Below are 16748 nucleotides of genomic sequence, written 5' to 3' on the forward strand. Positions count from 1 at the left end.
CCCGACTTAGCCCCCGACTTAGCCCCCGACTTAGCCCCCGACTTAGCCCCCGGTTCAAATTAGGCTCAAAATGATTTTAAGCTTATAAAGTAATGTTCACAAATAATTCAAATATTTGTAGTTGCAAATCAACCTTTGTAAACCTGGAAATTAAATCTGCATGAGAAATTCAAGTTTGTGCATGTGAAAACAAATTGTGCTTGTGGTAAAGAGATTTGTTGTTGAGTGTGAATGAACTCAACAAATCAGTGGTGAGGTTCAACAAAGACACAGGGAAAGAAGAAATGCTTGTTGACATCTGTGTACAGAGATAAAGCGCAGAAAACTAAAACGTTCCCAGTGGGTGACACTGACAAGCACAAACTTTGATCCTTGTCACTTCAGTGTCACACTGTGGGAACTTGACCAGAGTTTTAAAGTTTTCTGCTCTGTATCACGACACAGATGTTGACAAATCCATTTCTTTTACAGTGTCTTTGTTCAACCTCAACACTGATCGTTTGTGGAGTTTTGATTCAGACTTTCAACAAATACAAATCTCTTTGACACAAGTGCAATTGTTTCACATACGCAAACTTGCATTTCTCAAGCACATTTATTTTACAGGTTTACAAAGTTTGATTTACAACTACAAACACTGGAATTATTTGTGAACATCACTTTACAAGCTCAAAATCATTTTGACCCTAATTTGAGCCTAGGTACATGTATAGTTACAGCCAACAATGTTTAAAAACATCTGCTAACTAATACACGTCTCAGCATAAAGCACGCTATGTTTCACCTTACATTTACATGGTAGTTTACTGTTTGTAGAGCTTTGGTTGGTGAAGTGATAAACAGTTGTATTTCCTCATTACTCCATCACTATATCACAATAAGTTCCTTAACAAATCAGACACAGCAAGTTTCCAAACAACTATTTTAATTGTAATATTCAAACCAAATATTAATCACATTGTTTTCTGATGCATTCCATACAGCCACAACTTAAATGTAATAAACAGAATATCATTTTAACTCATCTTAAACGTTTAACTATGATCTGTGTGGAAATGCAATTACACAAAATACAAACTGCTTTTAACAGACTTACCTTCTCTGGCCCGAGGTGGATTCTGCCATCCCTATGAAAACACAAATAAGGACATGTCAAGCAGCTCCTCTTTTCACTATGAAATGTTTTTGAAGCATTCTAAGGACTTCAGAACATAAAAGATGTGTCAACCAACCATTTAAACCTTATCTAGCATATACTGTAATAAAAACAAGACCAAATCTGAACAAATGATACGTGTGAAGAAGTTGTAGAAGACACACACACACACACACACACTGGAAAAGGAACAGCTTCTGTGTTACATGCAAAGCACAAAACTGAAACTTGGTGCTCAAAATTCCTGCAAGTGTGTGACACTGAGGTTACAAGTAGAATTTAAATTGGAGGTGTGAAAACAGGATCAAAATACTTGTAACCTTCATACACTTGCAGATTTATGACAGCAAGGGGATACAGCATGGCAAATGTATGGGCCTTGGCAGGCTATAGCAGCATGAGGAAGGGATCATGATGACATCACAAAGGCAGACTCAGAAAAGAAGGTTTATTGCCAGGTAGGTTTTCACTTACAAGATATGTGACTTGGTGTAATATCCAATTAACGTATTCATAGGAAATAAAAAGTAAAATACTGCAACAGTCAAAATATCCATATATAAAAACAAATACCACACAACTATGTACAAAGGTGTTTTAGACAAAACTCCTGCTGGGCAAGATGTGCAAAAGGTATTGATTAGGGGATGTGCAGAAGATCACAGTATAGACAATATCTTTCATGTGCAGGGATAATACCTCAAGGTGTTGATGTAATGTGCTTGATTGCTGAGGCCAGATGCAGAAGAAAAGGCTGGTGCTGGTCCATCATTGGTGATGATTAGACTGGACTTCTGGTCCTGATACAGACAAACATGTGATAGGACAATTCCTTTAGATCATACAAGTTCTTTATATTCAAACATGTTAGAGCTGTTGTGTGAGTATAATAAATTGTGAGCAGAGATATGAATATGCAAGAAAATATATATACACACACACAATAAGATATATACAATGTGAACACAAGTAACAGTATGAATATTATGAAATGCAAATGAAGGGTAAACAACGAGAGGTATGATAAGAATTCAATGTACACAGACACACACACGCACTATATAACCAACATATTCAGTAGTACAAATATGGATATACAGTAAAATACATAACCAATATAATCAGTGGTATATTCATTATTAAGAATCAACGGTATGGATGTGTATACACTGGGGGTCTGATTTAATCAGTGGTATAAACAAGTCTTACTTTTAAAAGTGAATGATAGCATGTTACTCACCTAGATCCTCCTCACTGTGTCTGGACTCTTTGCCGTTGGTGAAGGTGGTATTGCATCTGTACTGGCTCAGGTCCTGATGAAGACAGGTATGCTGAAATCTCCGGAGTAACAGTAATGTAAAGTGGTTACAACATGTTGAACCGATCGACGTGTAATCAGTCGGTCTACTGGGTCCATACAATCTCAATTTATAGTCATCAGTTACAACCGCTAAAACGTCTGTCGACAACGTCAATATCACCACCTCAAATGTTTGTCGGTACGGTTTGTCAGTCGTTTCACTGATTATACTTTTAGCTAAAGAGCCAACCTTGATGCTACTCACATGGCTAACAGGAAAGTTGCGAGCTTGGCATCAAACCGCATCTCTTTACTCTCGGGAGCCGTCTCCAGCGGTGGAAAGTCACACCGAGATTTACTCGTGTTGCTTCTTTTCTTTGCTGTTGAACGTGGTTTCTTGTCGGGAGCGCTCCTGCGGGATACAGATGAATATTACCTTTTAGGAGGTTCAGCCATTCCTGCGTTTCTGTGATTCTAACTTGACGCTCTGCCGGAAGTTGTTCTTCGTGGGACTGAGGGCAGACTTGACGCGCCACTGACTCACACAGCCTCTAGTGTCACAGAGTGGTATTACAACACAGAAAAAGTCGGTGCTGGCTGGTTACCGTGCTCATTTCAGTAGATAACTGAAAAAGAACAGATGGAGGTCTTGATCATGACATCGTCACTGTGGCTGCTTCACACACTGTTGATATTGTTAATTCATTTTTCAATTTTAAACTAATGTTCTGGCCATTTAAAAAGTAAAGCTACATGTTCTTTGCCCACATTGCAAACTAACTTAGTTTTGACACTTAAGTTAAAACAAAGACATTGAGCTTAACTTGACTGATATTGACACATTTGATGCATACAAAACATTTTGATTTGCTTTGACAGTATATAAATCTATGCTTGGAATATAAAATACAATCATGCTTTTCCCTTATACTTACATTCAATTTGTGATGTACAAACATTTGTATTTTGCCCATTTTGCATTCAGGCCAGTAGATGTGGCACTGTTCACATGAAGCATCAAGATATAAACCCTTTGTAGAACCACTTTGCTGAGAAAGGAAAACCTCCGACACTGTGGGACTTACATCCAGTATCAGGCAGTTGATTTCTGCAAGAAAAGAAAATAAAACAGCCTGGGAAATTTTACTTACGGAGTATTTCACTTACTGACTGCTCACAGAGCCAGGTTTCAGTTCACAGCGTCCGCATATAAAAGTAGGCATGGCACAACGTCTTCCCAGTCTTTAGGTTTTGATCCAGCCGGGGGAAAGGAGAAGCAACATAAAACCAGCTGTTAACAATCAGAATTTTAAACCTAGCCCAGTCCCCAACAATCACTACCAGCATCTAAAACCAAATCACAAGTTACACACAAATGTTCACAAAGGCGGTAGAGGCGAGCTGCCTATCATGTCAGCCGCCACTAATGATGTGTGGCCGGGCTCTTAAACTCTCTTCCTCTGATGCTTAAACGGTTGCAGCTGCGGTGAGGACTCACAGGATCATTCCCGAACCAATAGGAGAAGCCGGCTGTGGAGTTGGAGGCTCCTCCTCTCTCCTCCAACCAATCCCGTTAAGAAGTTCGTGCAGGCTGATTAGCATAGACAAAACACACTTTAAAATCCAGGTGAACATATTTTTATATCATGCAGAAGGTTAAGAAAGAGCAGAACTGATGACATAATTACGGAAGATTGCGCCGGTAGAGGATAACGTTAAAAGTACTTGAACATCCCTGGAGAACTTTTGAAAGTGCCTGCTGCTCGGTGTGTGTACTTCATTCCTCACGTTTCAATCTGTACAAAAGACGTTACTTTCAGTTTCATTCATGTCTAGAGACTTATCCTGACACTGACCTCGGTCACTGCGGGTGTCCCTCAAAAAGCCTTTTGAAGCTGTCATGACTGGCCACAATAACCTCACACTGATGGTTTCAAACACAAATTTGTCCCAACCATAGCAAGACATGTATACACACGTATATGCACTTACAGAAGTTGATCTGCAATAAAGCTATACCACTATATCCCCATATAGATGATAGCTGAGTCATTCTGTGAAGCAGGTGCCATTTGGGTCTGCAACATTAGATGAGATGCATATGGCACAAAAATGTGCAAAAGTGTGTTTCCAAATTCCATTAAGTCAAGTACTCTTGCCATGATGTTAAATGAGAAAATACTACTTACAAAGACTAACATACAATTTTTTAGCCATTTTTCCTTAGAACATGGCAATTTTCACATGTCCATATGAAACAACTTGACATTTGTATCTAAAATATCACCAATAAATGTAATGTTTCTTATCACATCTTTATTATTGTCAGGATTATATGTGTGTCCCTATTTACATGAGATATTTATTTTTAATCAAAAAATACTTTTTTGTAAAAATGATTTACCGCCCCGTCACACTAACATATTTTGTCTATAAACAATATACTGTTGCTTTTAACTGACATCACAAAGAGGAAGTGACATTAAATGTCTAAACAGCTGGTCTGTCCTCTCATCAGAAGAAGCTGAACTGGGAAGTGGTTTTTCTGGCTAATCATCATCATCATCATCATCAACCATCATCATCACCACAGCCCATTTGAGAAACTAAGGATGTCTGTGCAGTCTCCTTCGTCCATATACATGAGGTCCTCCTTCTGTGGCACCAGTCATTCAGTTTTCAGTGTGGATTCTTTGAATGACAGTAAAAAGACAAACACTTTAGTTCAGACATGGTGGATCACAGTTAATCACACACATATACAGCTGTAGTACAGGTGCATGAACACCTGCTTCAGTTGAGGACTCCTGTGTATGAATTTACAGTATTAAATGACAAACCCCACAAGATAATGTTCAGTATTACATTGTGTATTGTACTCAATACGATACCAGCGATAAAGAGGAGACAGAAAATAAGTAGTAATGAGATAAACCTGAATGTTTTGCTGCATATAGGAAAATTCTATCAGCGACTGACTTTTCCAAAAACATGAGAAATAGATTAAGTTAAACTATATTTATCCTTGTCCTGCCAAATGTTTACATGTTTGGGACCAGATACGGTTAGCATAACAAACATAAGCTTATCTGCTAGCGGAGCTAGCTAGGTTAGCAAAGTGTTACTGTACTCCGTTCTCACGGTTAAAAGCACGTAGGACTGATTAAAAACGGACTAGCTTTTTTACTAGCATCATACACATTAAAACTGTAGGACGTTCAGAAAATAAACATTTACTTACCGAAAAAAACTGTATATCGTCATCATCTCTCCAGTTTGTTAGTGACGAAGAATGAGCCATAATTACTGTGAACCGAAAACTCATTCAAACTAAATAACTAACAGCAAAACTGTCAGTGCTAAATTATTCTTCCACGGACAAATACTGAGAAAAATAATATTCATCACAACTGATTCAATACGAAACGCTCACGACCCAAGCTCTCCTCCGGTGACTGATCCTCCGGTGATCGACCTCCCGGCCTGCCGCGTCATCCGATCAATCATTGCAGACCAGGTATATCAATCAAACAGCCACGCCCCCAAAAATACCTGTTTTTAATGCCTAATATTTAATTAATTTGGTGATTATTTTCAGATGGACCACCAGAACACTGAACAAGAAGTGTGAATTTAGCCCATCACACAGTAATGACTTCCGGAAAAAATTCATCGACTGAGTATTTCATGAGAGAAGTTGGTGTTTTTATAATGAATGTGTATTGGAACCAGAGTTTTTTGGAGCCAGCCCCCAGCGGAACCTCGGTGGTATTGTACATTAAGGCACTTCCGCGTTGGCTTCACTTTTCAGCCCCGGAGACTAAGTCCATTTTTATATACAGTCTATGACTACAGCAGGTTGAATCTAAAGCTGGGGAACAATAGTCTCCTTTAAGTGAAACTTTTGTGCTTTTTGTCTGTGACCAACAGAGAATTTGGACTCTTTATAACCACTAACTGCAAGAGAGATTTAATGGCATATTTATATGTATATATATGTATATAAATGTGCTTACATAAATGTGTCTGTTTTGCAGTTCACTGGTTATTTTAGGGCTCATGCTTTTGTTTATTTTTTTCTTTTGGGCTCTTTTATCTTCAGTGTTTTTTTTTTTATAATAGTCTTTGCATCTAGAAACATGTGCATCTCGTGCCATGTTTCTTCCAGCTGATTGGACGAATCACATAATTAATTATTTACACCATAAACAACCTCGTTTACTTGCTTTTTTTGATAAAGCCATTGTAATTTAAATACTAATGGACTGGGTTCATTAGACTAAAAAGACTTTCAAATATTCAAACCAGCTGTTTTATGTTGTGGACTTTTAAGGATTTAACCATTGTATGCTTCCAGGGCAAAGCTGACTTCATGGGCAGAACCTTTGCTAAGCCTGTGGTCAAAATTACATAACACACTATTTACATCTCCACTCCACCAGCCGCCCAGATATTGCCCTCCTCTGGTTCCTCATCCCTCTCAAAGCTGTGAAACACCTGGTGTGTGACCAGTACAGGTGGCTGACCATCAAGATTCTCACTGCTCTCCTGCTGCTGGCCATCTTGGCTCTTTTCCTGTACAACATGCCTGGGTACATGGTGAAGAAAATGTTGGGAGTTTGAAGGTTCTGATCAAATGTACTATTTTACACTGTAAACAAGTCAGTTCACTCATAAGTTTCCTTTGTGTTATTGAAAAAGTACTTTGCCATTTGACAAAAGACACTATCAAGTTGCAGATTATATGCATAAGTGTGGCTACAGTATGTAATAAGGCAAGCTTAGTCTTATATTGATATGCAATAGCTAAAATCTATTATTGTGCAAATATGTTTTTATTTCCACAATGGTTTAGTTTTGTCTAGCTTGAATCATTATTTTTTTTTTTCTGATTTATTGTGAAATCAAAAGTTTGTATAAAGCGTGCAGCATCAGTCTGACTTTTGAATTTGTGAATAAAGTGACAACAACAAACATTTCTAATTCTTAATATCACCTGTGGTTATCTGTTCACATACTCCACTAACAGCTTTTATGTAGTTGAGGTTTAAACACTCGTTTTACTTGCAATGTGATTGGCTCCCCTCTTTGAAAGTGGATGACGTAGCATCGAATGCCCCCTAATGATTCGTCAGAAGAAAATGGACGCTTACTAGCTTAATAGTGGCGAAAACGAACCAATCCTCTCCTAAAAGCTGCTCTAAACTTGTCAAGTAGAGCCAAATGTATGACCCGCTAGATAATAATATTACAACAGCACGTGCAGCTGGTATGACTTTTTTAGTTTGATTTAGTTAGACACGTTACCAAGCCAGCACGAGAACCGCCGCTAGCTTGATTCAACATGTACACCCAACGAAAGTTACAACGGTTCCATGATATCCATGACAACAACGTGGTGGAAATATTTGAGCTTACTTGTCTTCTTCCGCGGTTGCCAACGCAACGACAGAAGTAGCAGTAGCAGTTTGGACTGGTGAAAGTGGAGCATTCAGAAGGATACAGGTAAGTTAAAATGATATAAAATTGTATTGGAGGATGCGGGCATCGATCCCGCTACCTCTCGCATGCTAAGCGAGCGCTCTACCATTTGAGCTAATCCCCCTTCTATGATGGTAAATCGACATTTGAAAATCACCATCGACAGGCCAACTTTTACGCTGTATTACAAGCTAAATTCATTTTCAAAACGTTTAATCACGTGTGAATTGTACTCCATAATACTCTGTGGAACAGTGACGCTCACTCGCTCTCTTATACAGATATGATGCTCTGCTGCCATCTGCTGGTTCTCAGTGCATTTAACATCCTGCTGTTCTCCCATGAAATGGAGAATTAATCTCCTCTGAATTGCCTACGTTCGTATACCTATAAATTTATTGGGCGGTCTCGGTGAAGCTCCGATGGGGCCGTTGACAGGTTGCAAATCCTCAGGGCAAAAGAGCTGAGCTGAGAAATACGTTAGACCCATGGATGTATTATTAGAACTTAGTCTTATAATACATCAGTGGTTAGACCAGGCAACCTGCACATCACAGTAAGACATTGGAATACTGAACTGTCTATATTTTTGTATAACCACAGTGGTGCGCAGTAGAAATACCATTCAGGCCGTAGGATCACCTATATAAACTATATATTTCCTATAAGTAATTGTGACAAACTTTTAGCGAGCTGTCATAAAGAGTACTTTAACGTTTGTAAGGGCTAAAAAGTAGTTCGTCAGCGCGGAAGGACAGTTTCATCACAGTAACCGATTCCTTAACGTGATGGTTACCACGGCTAAAAACGGTGATTGGTGGCAAGGTGAGCGGAAAGTACCTTACTTAATAATGAAACCAAGGCCTAGTCATAAGCAAAACGCTGGAGGATGCGGGCATCGATCCCGCTACCTCTCGCATGCTAAGCGAGCGCTCTACCATTTGAGCTAATCCCCCGTACTGCTCGTCAGGGAACATCATAACCTTTTTAAAGAGGCAACAGAATTAACGGTTCAACAATTCGGTTAATTTTTAAGCCTACCAATTAACTTCGTACACAACTTTTGAGTGGCTTTGACTGACTGTTGCTGCCACTAGAATTAACATTTCAATTTTATAACGTTAGATATTTGGTTAGTTTTTACACAAAACAACGTAGTTATTCCGTTAAATCCGTTATCGTCTAATTACTAGCTTCAATATTTCCATATTTGGAATTACATGGAAAGATGGGACGCCAACTCCTGACTCAAAGGTTTTAACATGTCCATCAAAAGTATGACCTGCCTACCAAAAGAGGTGTCATAATCATCCGTACTTTTTGTTGTAGAAAAGAAAAGAAAAAGAAAAGAAAAAGAATGTGTCATAGTCATAGAGTAACATGCTAAAGTGTATATTCTCAGATAAAAGATAAATTAAGTCTATAATTTGTAGGATCAAAGCTGAGATATAGCCTTCAATGTATATCTATGCATTCAAGCACATTATTACACAAGAAATCTGTCTTTGCAGGGCCTAAAATAAACCACAATCAGCATGAAACAAGTTATTTCACAACTGTTTATTTATTCAAAACTCAAAAGATGAGTGTTCTGTAGATGTTTACATGGTCAATGAATGCAGGTTCCAGAGCAGACGACAGCCAGTTTGCAAAGTAAAAATAGCTGGGGAAGGACTAGGAGACTTCCTTGGTTAAACTGGATGCTAATTATGACCAGTCAACTGGTCACAGTTCTAATACTGACTTTCTTCCAAACTACAAGTCATACACCCTGGGCGACCCTTTACAGCAAATCAAAAGTATAAACACAGTATGATTAGCAGTAAAAACATGACAAGCTGTCATGTGAAAATGTGTCTGTATTAATTCAGTGTCAGGCTCCCTTGTATTTTACAATAAAACGTTAGAACTGCTACAATCTATAACCATGTCGTCAGTCTGCAGGTGGCTCTCCACCTCTAAACTTTAAACTTAAAGGCTACTGCATGTCCGCCTAAAAGATACAACGGCAATTAACCAGGATCGTGCGACATCAGACAAAATCTTCACACAAAATACATTTACAAAATATCACTCATTCACAGTCAATGTGTAACATTCTCATGCTCAGATATGTTGCTGATCAATAATGAATAATCGCAGAGCACTGATCATATGCCTTGAGTCATTACACCAAAGAATTTCCTTCAGCGTTTTTCTACATGCCATGACCCCACCATAAAAGAAACCAAAAGCTTTATGCAGACTCGAGCGCAAACCTTATTCTCAAATAACACACAGGGCCTTCAGCTTTCAGTTCATGTACAGTAGGTTTTGCACCAATTTTGCTACAGAAAGTTAATCTAAATGAAATATAAGTTAAATAAATAAGAAATTCTTATTAAAAAGTCACTTTTGTTACAGTTTTAGTAGCTCTGGGAGTGTCCGGATGGCACATTGGAGCAGCGTTGTTCTGTGCTCTAAAAGTAGTATTAACAGCGCACCAAAGGCAAATAAATAACTCCATAATGAGCAAAGACATTGTTCTCTCAGAAATCAAAATGTCAGTAATATTTACAGAGTTAAATTCACTGTTTGCCATAACAACCTCCATGCCAGGCTCGGCTCAATTTTCTGTGTTTCTCATGCTGAAATAACTGGGATATGTTGTACATTACTGTTATTGTTACTGTGTAAGTGGAGGCAGAGAGGAGCAGCAATGATGATGCAGAGTAGTTGTGTATAGTATGCAGATGGCCAGAGGGTGGATGGGGGGAGGTTACGAACAGATTCATATGAGAAAGAAAGGAAAAGACAGACAGAGAGTAGGGATAATGTATTTATAGAGCGCGTGCAGAGAGAGTAGAAAACAAATAAGGGCAAAAAGAAAATTAAAGGGAGGATGGAGATGTTAGGGGAGGTGGAGATGAGGGGTTCAGTATTCATCCTGGTCCAGGTGAGCTTGTTCATCGAGGTCTTCATCTTCTGGAGGCGCAAAGCCTTCCTGAGATATAGAAAAGAAAGAAGATATTCAGGTTTTCTGCTTTATTATAATTTCTTTTAACTTTAACACAGTTGACATCCAAACAGATTAACAGTATCTTCTACATAGAGAGGTGAAGTCACGATGGCACTTCCTGGCAAGCCTCTGCTCCACCAACTTTTACAACTCATTACATTCTCTCACTAACTCTTTCCTTCATCTGTCTTTCTGAAAACATAATGTGTGTTCCTGGGGTTTACTTTCTATATGCAGAGACAGGTCCATGTCAGAGTTCTCCACTGGAAGTTGAGATCCTTGTGATTTTAACAAAATTAAACAGCAGTTCACTTATTAGCATGCATGTGGGTTCTCCACACCTTAACTTGGTTTCGTATCATATCTATATCCACCAACATTCATCATTAATCATTAATGTTCCAACTTTTTAGCTGTCTACAAACTTTCAATGATGGTGAATTGACTCGTTTTATTTGTTGAGCTTACTTATGGGAAATTGTGTTTTTTAAAGGTTGCTGAAAACAGAAGTACTACACTGTAGAAACAACATCTTAAAAAATAACCCAAATATAGCCACACAATGCACTGTTGAGATTGGTTATATTCTATAGCTGGAGTTTTAGTAATTTATGTTGTTAAAAATGTCAACGTAATTTTTTCAAAATTAAGTTTAATTGCTACCGGAACAGAACCCAGAAGCTGTGGTTTCACTTCAGCTCTCTGTAGTAATTCACTGTGAGAAAAGAAGATACAGACTGCAATGGTGCATTGCAGATTTGTTGTTGGTAGTGCATACATACTGTACCTCTGTTGCGTAGAGAATGTCGATTATCTTGCTGAGGATGGGGTTGTTTTCACTCTCGTGCTCCTGGCAGATCAGCTCGATATCCCGTAGTTTGCTGAAGTAGAAGTCTCTCTCCTTCTCTAGTCCGTCTACAGTCAATTTCAACTCCATCAACTTAGGACAGAAAGAGAAAATCATGTTGACGCTGGAAGTCTCCAAAAAGTATTTTTAACCATGTAGACAGTAAAAAGTGTTTTTGCTAGTGATGGCAGACACAGCCAATAAATGGGATCAAGGATCTTTGATTATTTTATCACAGAAAAGAGGGTTTTCACCTTTTCTCCCTTTTTCATTGTCATGAAACATGTAAATGGCAGTGAATAAAAGGTATCAGGCAAAGCTATCACCTCCTTTTTTATATTTTCACTTTAAATCTACTTACAGTGGTGTGAATACCAATAAATTACCTTCGCATTTGCCTCATAAAAAGTAGAAAGGAAAATGTAGTGCAGATTGTACTGAAAGAAAAAAACTAAAGCAATGAAAATAAGGCCGTCAACCTCTTTCAACAGCAATATTCTGCAAACTTATTATAAAACATTAATTGTAACAGGAAAATAAGTTTGAACTCCAATATTGTTTACATTAAAAGCAATAGGATAATCTGCCTTTTTCACAGCTTGAGCCCTAAACCAAAGTAGCTAAATGGAATTCAGCCATTGTAAATTTTATTATTTAATCATGTGCTTTTCCTTCTGTAACATGTCATATTGTCTGCTAAGAAAAAGGCCTATTACTTCCATTAGGTGTGAATGCATAGAGAATCCATAGACATGAGACAAAAAAAGGGTAAGAGGAAGATGATATGGTCTCAGATCGTGGCTCTCCTCCCTGTCCATGCAACTCTACCTGTTGATTTAGTTCCATGATCTCAGCATCACTGCCCCCATTTCTAGACAAAGGTGGGTTCTTCCTCAGGGCTGGAGTGTTGTGTTGGACCCGCTGTGGTGTTGGCATGTTTTTGGGAACTGTTGGAGATGTCCTCTGTGGTCCTGGATTGGTTAGAGATAGTGAGAGATGTTGAGCATTTGAATGAACACAGAATATCTGCATTTATTTTGGCTTTGTAGCAACTGTGGCGATGGATGTAGCACATTATAGAGAGCTGATGTTATCAGCTGGTAGCATAATATTGTGTCTTTGGTAATTGGTTATTTTTGTGAATAGTTTTACAACAGAACTGATATAAAAGGTAAAAAATTGGTTTGCCAAACATATAAAGCCAACATATAAAGTAAAACTAGCAAAATAACGGAAAGAACCTGCCAAACCTCTATATGTGCTTCAGCAGAGGTGTTTCAAATAAACTCAAAGACAAACCATGCCAACACGCATTATTACAGTTTTGAAATAAATGCAGTCATTCTGCCCATTTACAACCACACTGCTTGCCAGTGACAAAGTCACAAAGCAGGCTTATCACACACTACAAATCAAATTAGACTGTTTGCCATGAGTTTCAAGCAAAAAGCTTTCACAGAGACAGAGCAAGGCTGGTCAGGCTGACATTACTCTTGTTAGTAAAATGAAACCCTTTCTTGTTTCAGTCTAGCTTTGAGAGAGGTGAAGCTGCAACAGTGTTGCGTCACCTGCGTAATGCGGCACACTGGAGAAAATAGTTGCATTTGACATTTCTGTAGGTTTTCTGGCATTACTGTTCATGATCAATTAGAATTGGGAAAGCAAGTGAAAACTGAAGTTGCGTGATGTGAATTTGCAACCCCACCACTGCTGCATCCCACTATGCACTGTGGCAATTACTACATTCCCACCAGTGACCCATTCATACCTACAGTGTCATGTTGCTGGTGAATGCTGGGCAGTGAGATGGATCTAAAGAAGACAGCAGTCATTCTGTGAATCGTGCTGCTCACACCACTTGCTTGCAGGGAGCGCCTTTGAGCCATCCAAAGCTCAGCAAGACCGTGCAGCAAAGGCAAAACTGTTTGGTTTACCTTGGTTTCTCTTTGGTTTGTGGATAAAGTGATCACCTGGGTTGGGGGCAGGGGCCACGTCCTGCCCCTGTCTGGCTAGTAAAGGGTCATACTCCTTCCCGTCATAGTTGGCATCAAAGAACTTCTTGAACCACTGCACGAATTCAAAGTTGTCCTGGAACTTCCCTTTTACAAGCTTCTCTACAGGAATTATCTGGAGAATAGAAACAGGAAATGCTTGAATAGTTCCATGTGATACAACATGCATCTTAGGTAGGAGTAGGAGATGATGGCATAAATGATCTTATTGAGTAAAATATATAATAATAAGATAATAAAGTGATTCTGACTTTGTCAACACTCATCCTTTTAAAAGCTGCCTGAAGAACTTTGAAGTTGTGTATAAATTCATGCTCCAGCTTGGCTTGAAATTTGACCTTCTTCAGAAGGATGCAACCTGGAAACAACATGTCCATGAACTGGCAGTATGCAGCTCCTGGAGAACACAAAGACACAGTCATTTGTTTTGTTGTCCTGTTTTGAATAGTATTCAATTAAAACCTTTGGGACTGCAAACTCTCAGCCTTACCTGAACATAGCTGTTCGATCTTCGTGTAGGTGAGATGCAAAGAATCGTTGACCCATGCCAGCATGTCATGTCGGCTGAGGTTGTCAATGGACACAGATGTTGCGTACACATTCACTGCCATCCCCTACCTGAAACAATCAACACAGAAAGAAAGAAACGGGTATTCAGTTGGATTTCTGTTTGTCTGTTAGTTAGTTAGAGAAAATTGGTTAGGTTAAGAGCTAAAGAGCAAAAAGAAATCTACATGTGCCAACAAAGTCATCATAAAATATATTAAACTGATTGGTTCATCTGTCATTGATTACCAACTGTATGTAAATGAAAGTAAACTGATTGCTGTTCATGGAACTTCATATGGTCAAGTTAACTTTCCCATAACCTATAAGCAACCTAGCAAACATCTTGGACTTAGAAGAAAGCAGAACTGACACTAGAATTATTTAGGCCTGCAACTAATGACTATCTTCTTATTAATCCTTTGGGGTAGAAAATTGTGAAAAATGTTTGTTATAATTCCATAAAGACTAAGTTGATGTCTTCAAATAACTTGTGATCAACAATCCAAAACCCAAAACTTAACTAGTGTCACATAAGACAAAAAAAACAACAAAATCCTCCCGTTTGAGAAGCTGCAAGTAGGAAATGTTTTTGATGTTTTTACTTGTGAATGATATACAGTTAATTGATTGCCAAAATAACTGCTTCATTTTCTGCCATTACAGTTGATCCAATAGTTTCAGCTCTAGACTTCATTATTTAGACTAATATCACTGAATCCATTGCTTGGTTTTATCATCCCGGAGTTCTCATACAGAATGTGCAGCATTAGTATTAAACCCTATAATCTGTATAGTGTTACAAATATCTGTCAATATGTTGTAGTTGACATTTTTCTAACTGCAACCACAGCAATCTGTGGGGGGGTGGGGTGGGGGGGGTCTCTCTTTACAGTTACTTTCTGGAGGTTACACTTTCTCCCATATGTCCTAAAGTTTTGAGGGGGGCTTTTTCCTTGTCCTCTCAGATTAGCGATCCTGGACTGGGTCAGAAACTGTTGCAGTTGTTGGCCTGTAAAGCCCACTGAGACCAGCAATATTGGCCTGTGGGAAATACACTTGATTTCTGAGTGTAAACACAGTGCCTGGTTGAGAGGCATCTTTAGCTTTAATCTACAGATGTGTTGTGAGCATAATCCTCCCTAGATTAAACAGAAATATCCCGATGTTTGTGAGCAGCTTTACACATCTGACAGCTCCAGCCTTCTCTATGCTCACTTTTTTCAGCAGTGTCGTGTCAGAATGGGACTATGACACCTCGATATTCCCTGCAGTAAAGGAAGATGCACATTAACGCAGGCGAGATAGAGACTTTAAATGATGTCTTTAAGGTCACACGCCGCTGTGTCTGCAGCTGACTGCCAGGGAGAGATGACAGCATGTCTCTCGGATTCACACAAATAACAACTGAATCACGCTTAACTGCAATGTGCACTACAGTGATTTCTGGTGATAACACTGACACTGTGAATGCACCTTCAGCAGCGCACATTACACCAGCATTCTCCCATGGGGCTTGGCTAGCCTACAATTACATGATCATAACCTACGACCGCGTAACCAACAATAAACCCGTTTATGAGACAAAACTACCAGGTTCTACTACGTTAACAGGCGCAGACCTTTGCATGGAAGTAATTCTTAATAAATATGGATTATTGCATCGAGGGCGGCGCACGAAAGGGAAGTCAATCTATTCTCCAAAAACCTGCCGGGCCTTTGCGAAAGCTCTGGTAATGACTGCAGCAAAACCCTGAGTGCAAAAACCCTGAACTCCAGCAAGAAGAAATGGGCGGGGGTCTGACATTTCAAGCCCGAGCTGAGAACAATAAATGTGTCCGTTTGCCTGGTGCCTTCTGGTTAAAAAACCCGCAACGCTGGTCTTCTAGCGGCCCCCTCTACAGGCCTCCCCGAATACCTCAGGACTGTCAGTGCACGGGAAATATCCTCAGTGCCTGGGAATAAAACACAGCTCCCCCGCAAACACGCACAAAGCGAGAAACGACCGGGACAGAGTGGGTCAGCGGATTCTTCATGCGTTTATACTCACTGTATTCAGGAGTGTCTGTGTTGTTATCACGCTGGCAGTATTCCTGTCAATGCCCGTTGCTGTCGTCGTTGTCAGACCCTGCGCGGTGCAGTGCTTGGTAACGGGCCGCCCTGTCTGGGGCTGCAACAATCCAACTCCCACCGCGCATGCGCCCGACTCCATGCTGCTAAAGGTTCATTATAAATAGGACTTTGGCCTGTTCCAGCTAAGAGACACATGATGTGTCTGGTTGGATTTTAGGCCTGCTAGTGACTAAGGTTTTAGTGAGGTCAGGCCACACAAAAAATGCCTTATATCAATGTTTCATGTGCTACAGGATAAGAAATGTAGTACTCAGATCCTTTGCTTAAGCACAAGT

The 16748-nt window shown here is 39.4% G+C and overlaps 1 protein-coding gene and 2 non-coding genes across 4 annotated transcripts; all 3 read right to left on the reverse strand.

Moving 5' to 3' along the window:
* Positions 1 to 7988: 7988 nt before the first annotated feature.
* trnaa-agc lies at positions 7989 to 8061 on the reverse strand. The gene has a single exon. It is a non-coding gene; the product is annotated as a tRNA-Ala (tRNA).
* A 759-nt stretch (positions 8062 to 8820) lies between these two features.
* Positions 8821 to 8893, reverse strand: trnaa-agc. The gene has a single exon. It is a non-coding gene; the product is annotated as a tRNA-Ala (tRNA).
* Positions 8894 to 9488: 595 nt separating this feature from the next.
* On the reverse strand, positions 9489 to 16519 carry LOC111225365 (microtubule-associated protein RP/EB family member 3-like). 2 transcript variants are annotated; one of them, XM_022750182.1, is made up of 7 exons: positions 16391 to 16519; positions 14285 to 14412; positions 14046 to 14191; positions 13717 to 13909; positions 12611 to 12753; positions 11723 to 11875; positions 9489 to 10920 (listed from the first exon to the last, which is right to left on the reverse strand). In XM_022750182.1, exons 2-7 carry the CDS (start codon positions 14403 to 14405, stop codon positions 10852 to 10854), a joined length of 825 nt encoding a protein of 274 aa, XP_022605903.1. In that variant the 5' UTR covers positions 14406 to 14412; positions 16391 to 16519; the 3' UTR covers positions 9489 to 10851. The 2 variants fall into 2 exon arrangements, with proteins under 2 accessions (XP_022605903.1, XP_022605904.1); XM_022750183.1 differs by having other exon boundaries at positions 13753 to 13909; positions 16391 to 16518.
* Positions 16520 to 16748: the final 229 nt, after the last annotated feature.

This window comes from Seriola dumerili, unplaced genomic scaffold (genome assembly GCF_002260705.1).
Source record: "Seriola dumerili isolate Sdu_G_001 unplaced genomic scaffold, Sdu_1.0 BDQW01000149.1, whole genome shotgun sequence".
NCBI lineage: Eukaryota > Metazoa > Chordata > Actinopteri > Carangiformes > Carangidae > Seriola > Seriola dumerili.

Coding starts and splice junctions, on each gene's coding strand:
- LOC111225365 (XM_022750182.1), bottom strand. CDS start 14,405: ATGGCAGTGAATGTGTACGCAACATCTGTGTCCATTGACAACCTCAGC. Junction 14,192..14,284: donor GATCGAACAGCTATGTTCAG/GTAAGGCTGAGA, acceptor TGTGTTCTCCAG/GAGCTGCATACTGCCAGTTC. Junction 12,754..13,716: donor CAAACCAAAGAGAAACCAAG/GTAAACCAAACA, acceptor TAACCAATCCAG/GACCACAGAGGACATCTCCA.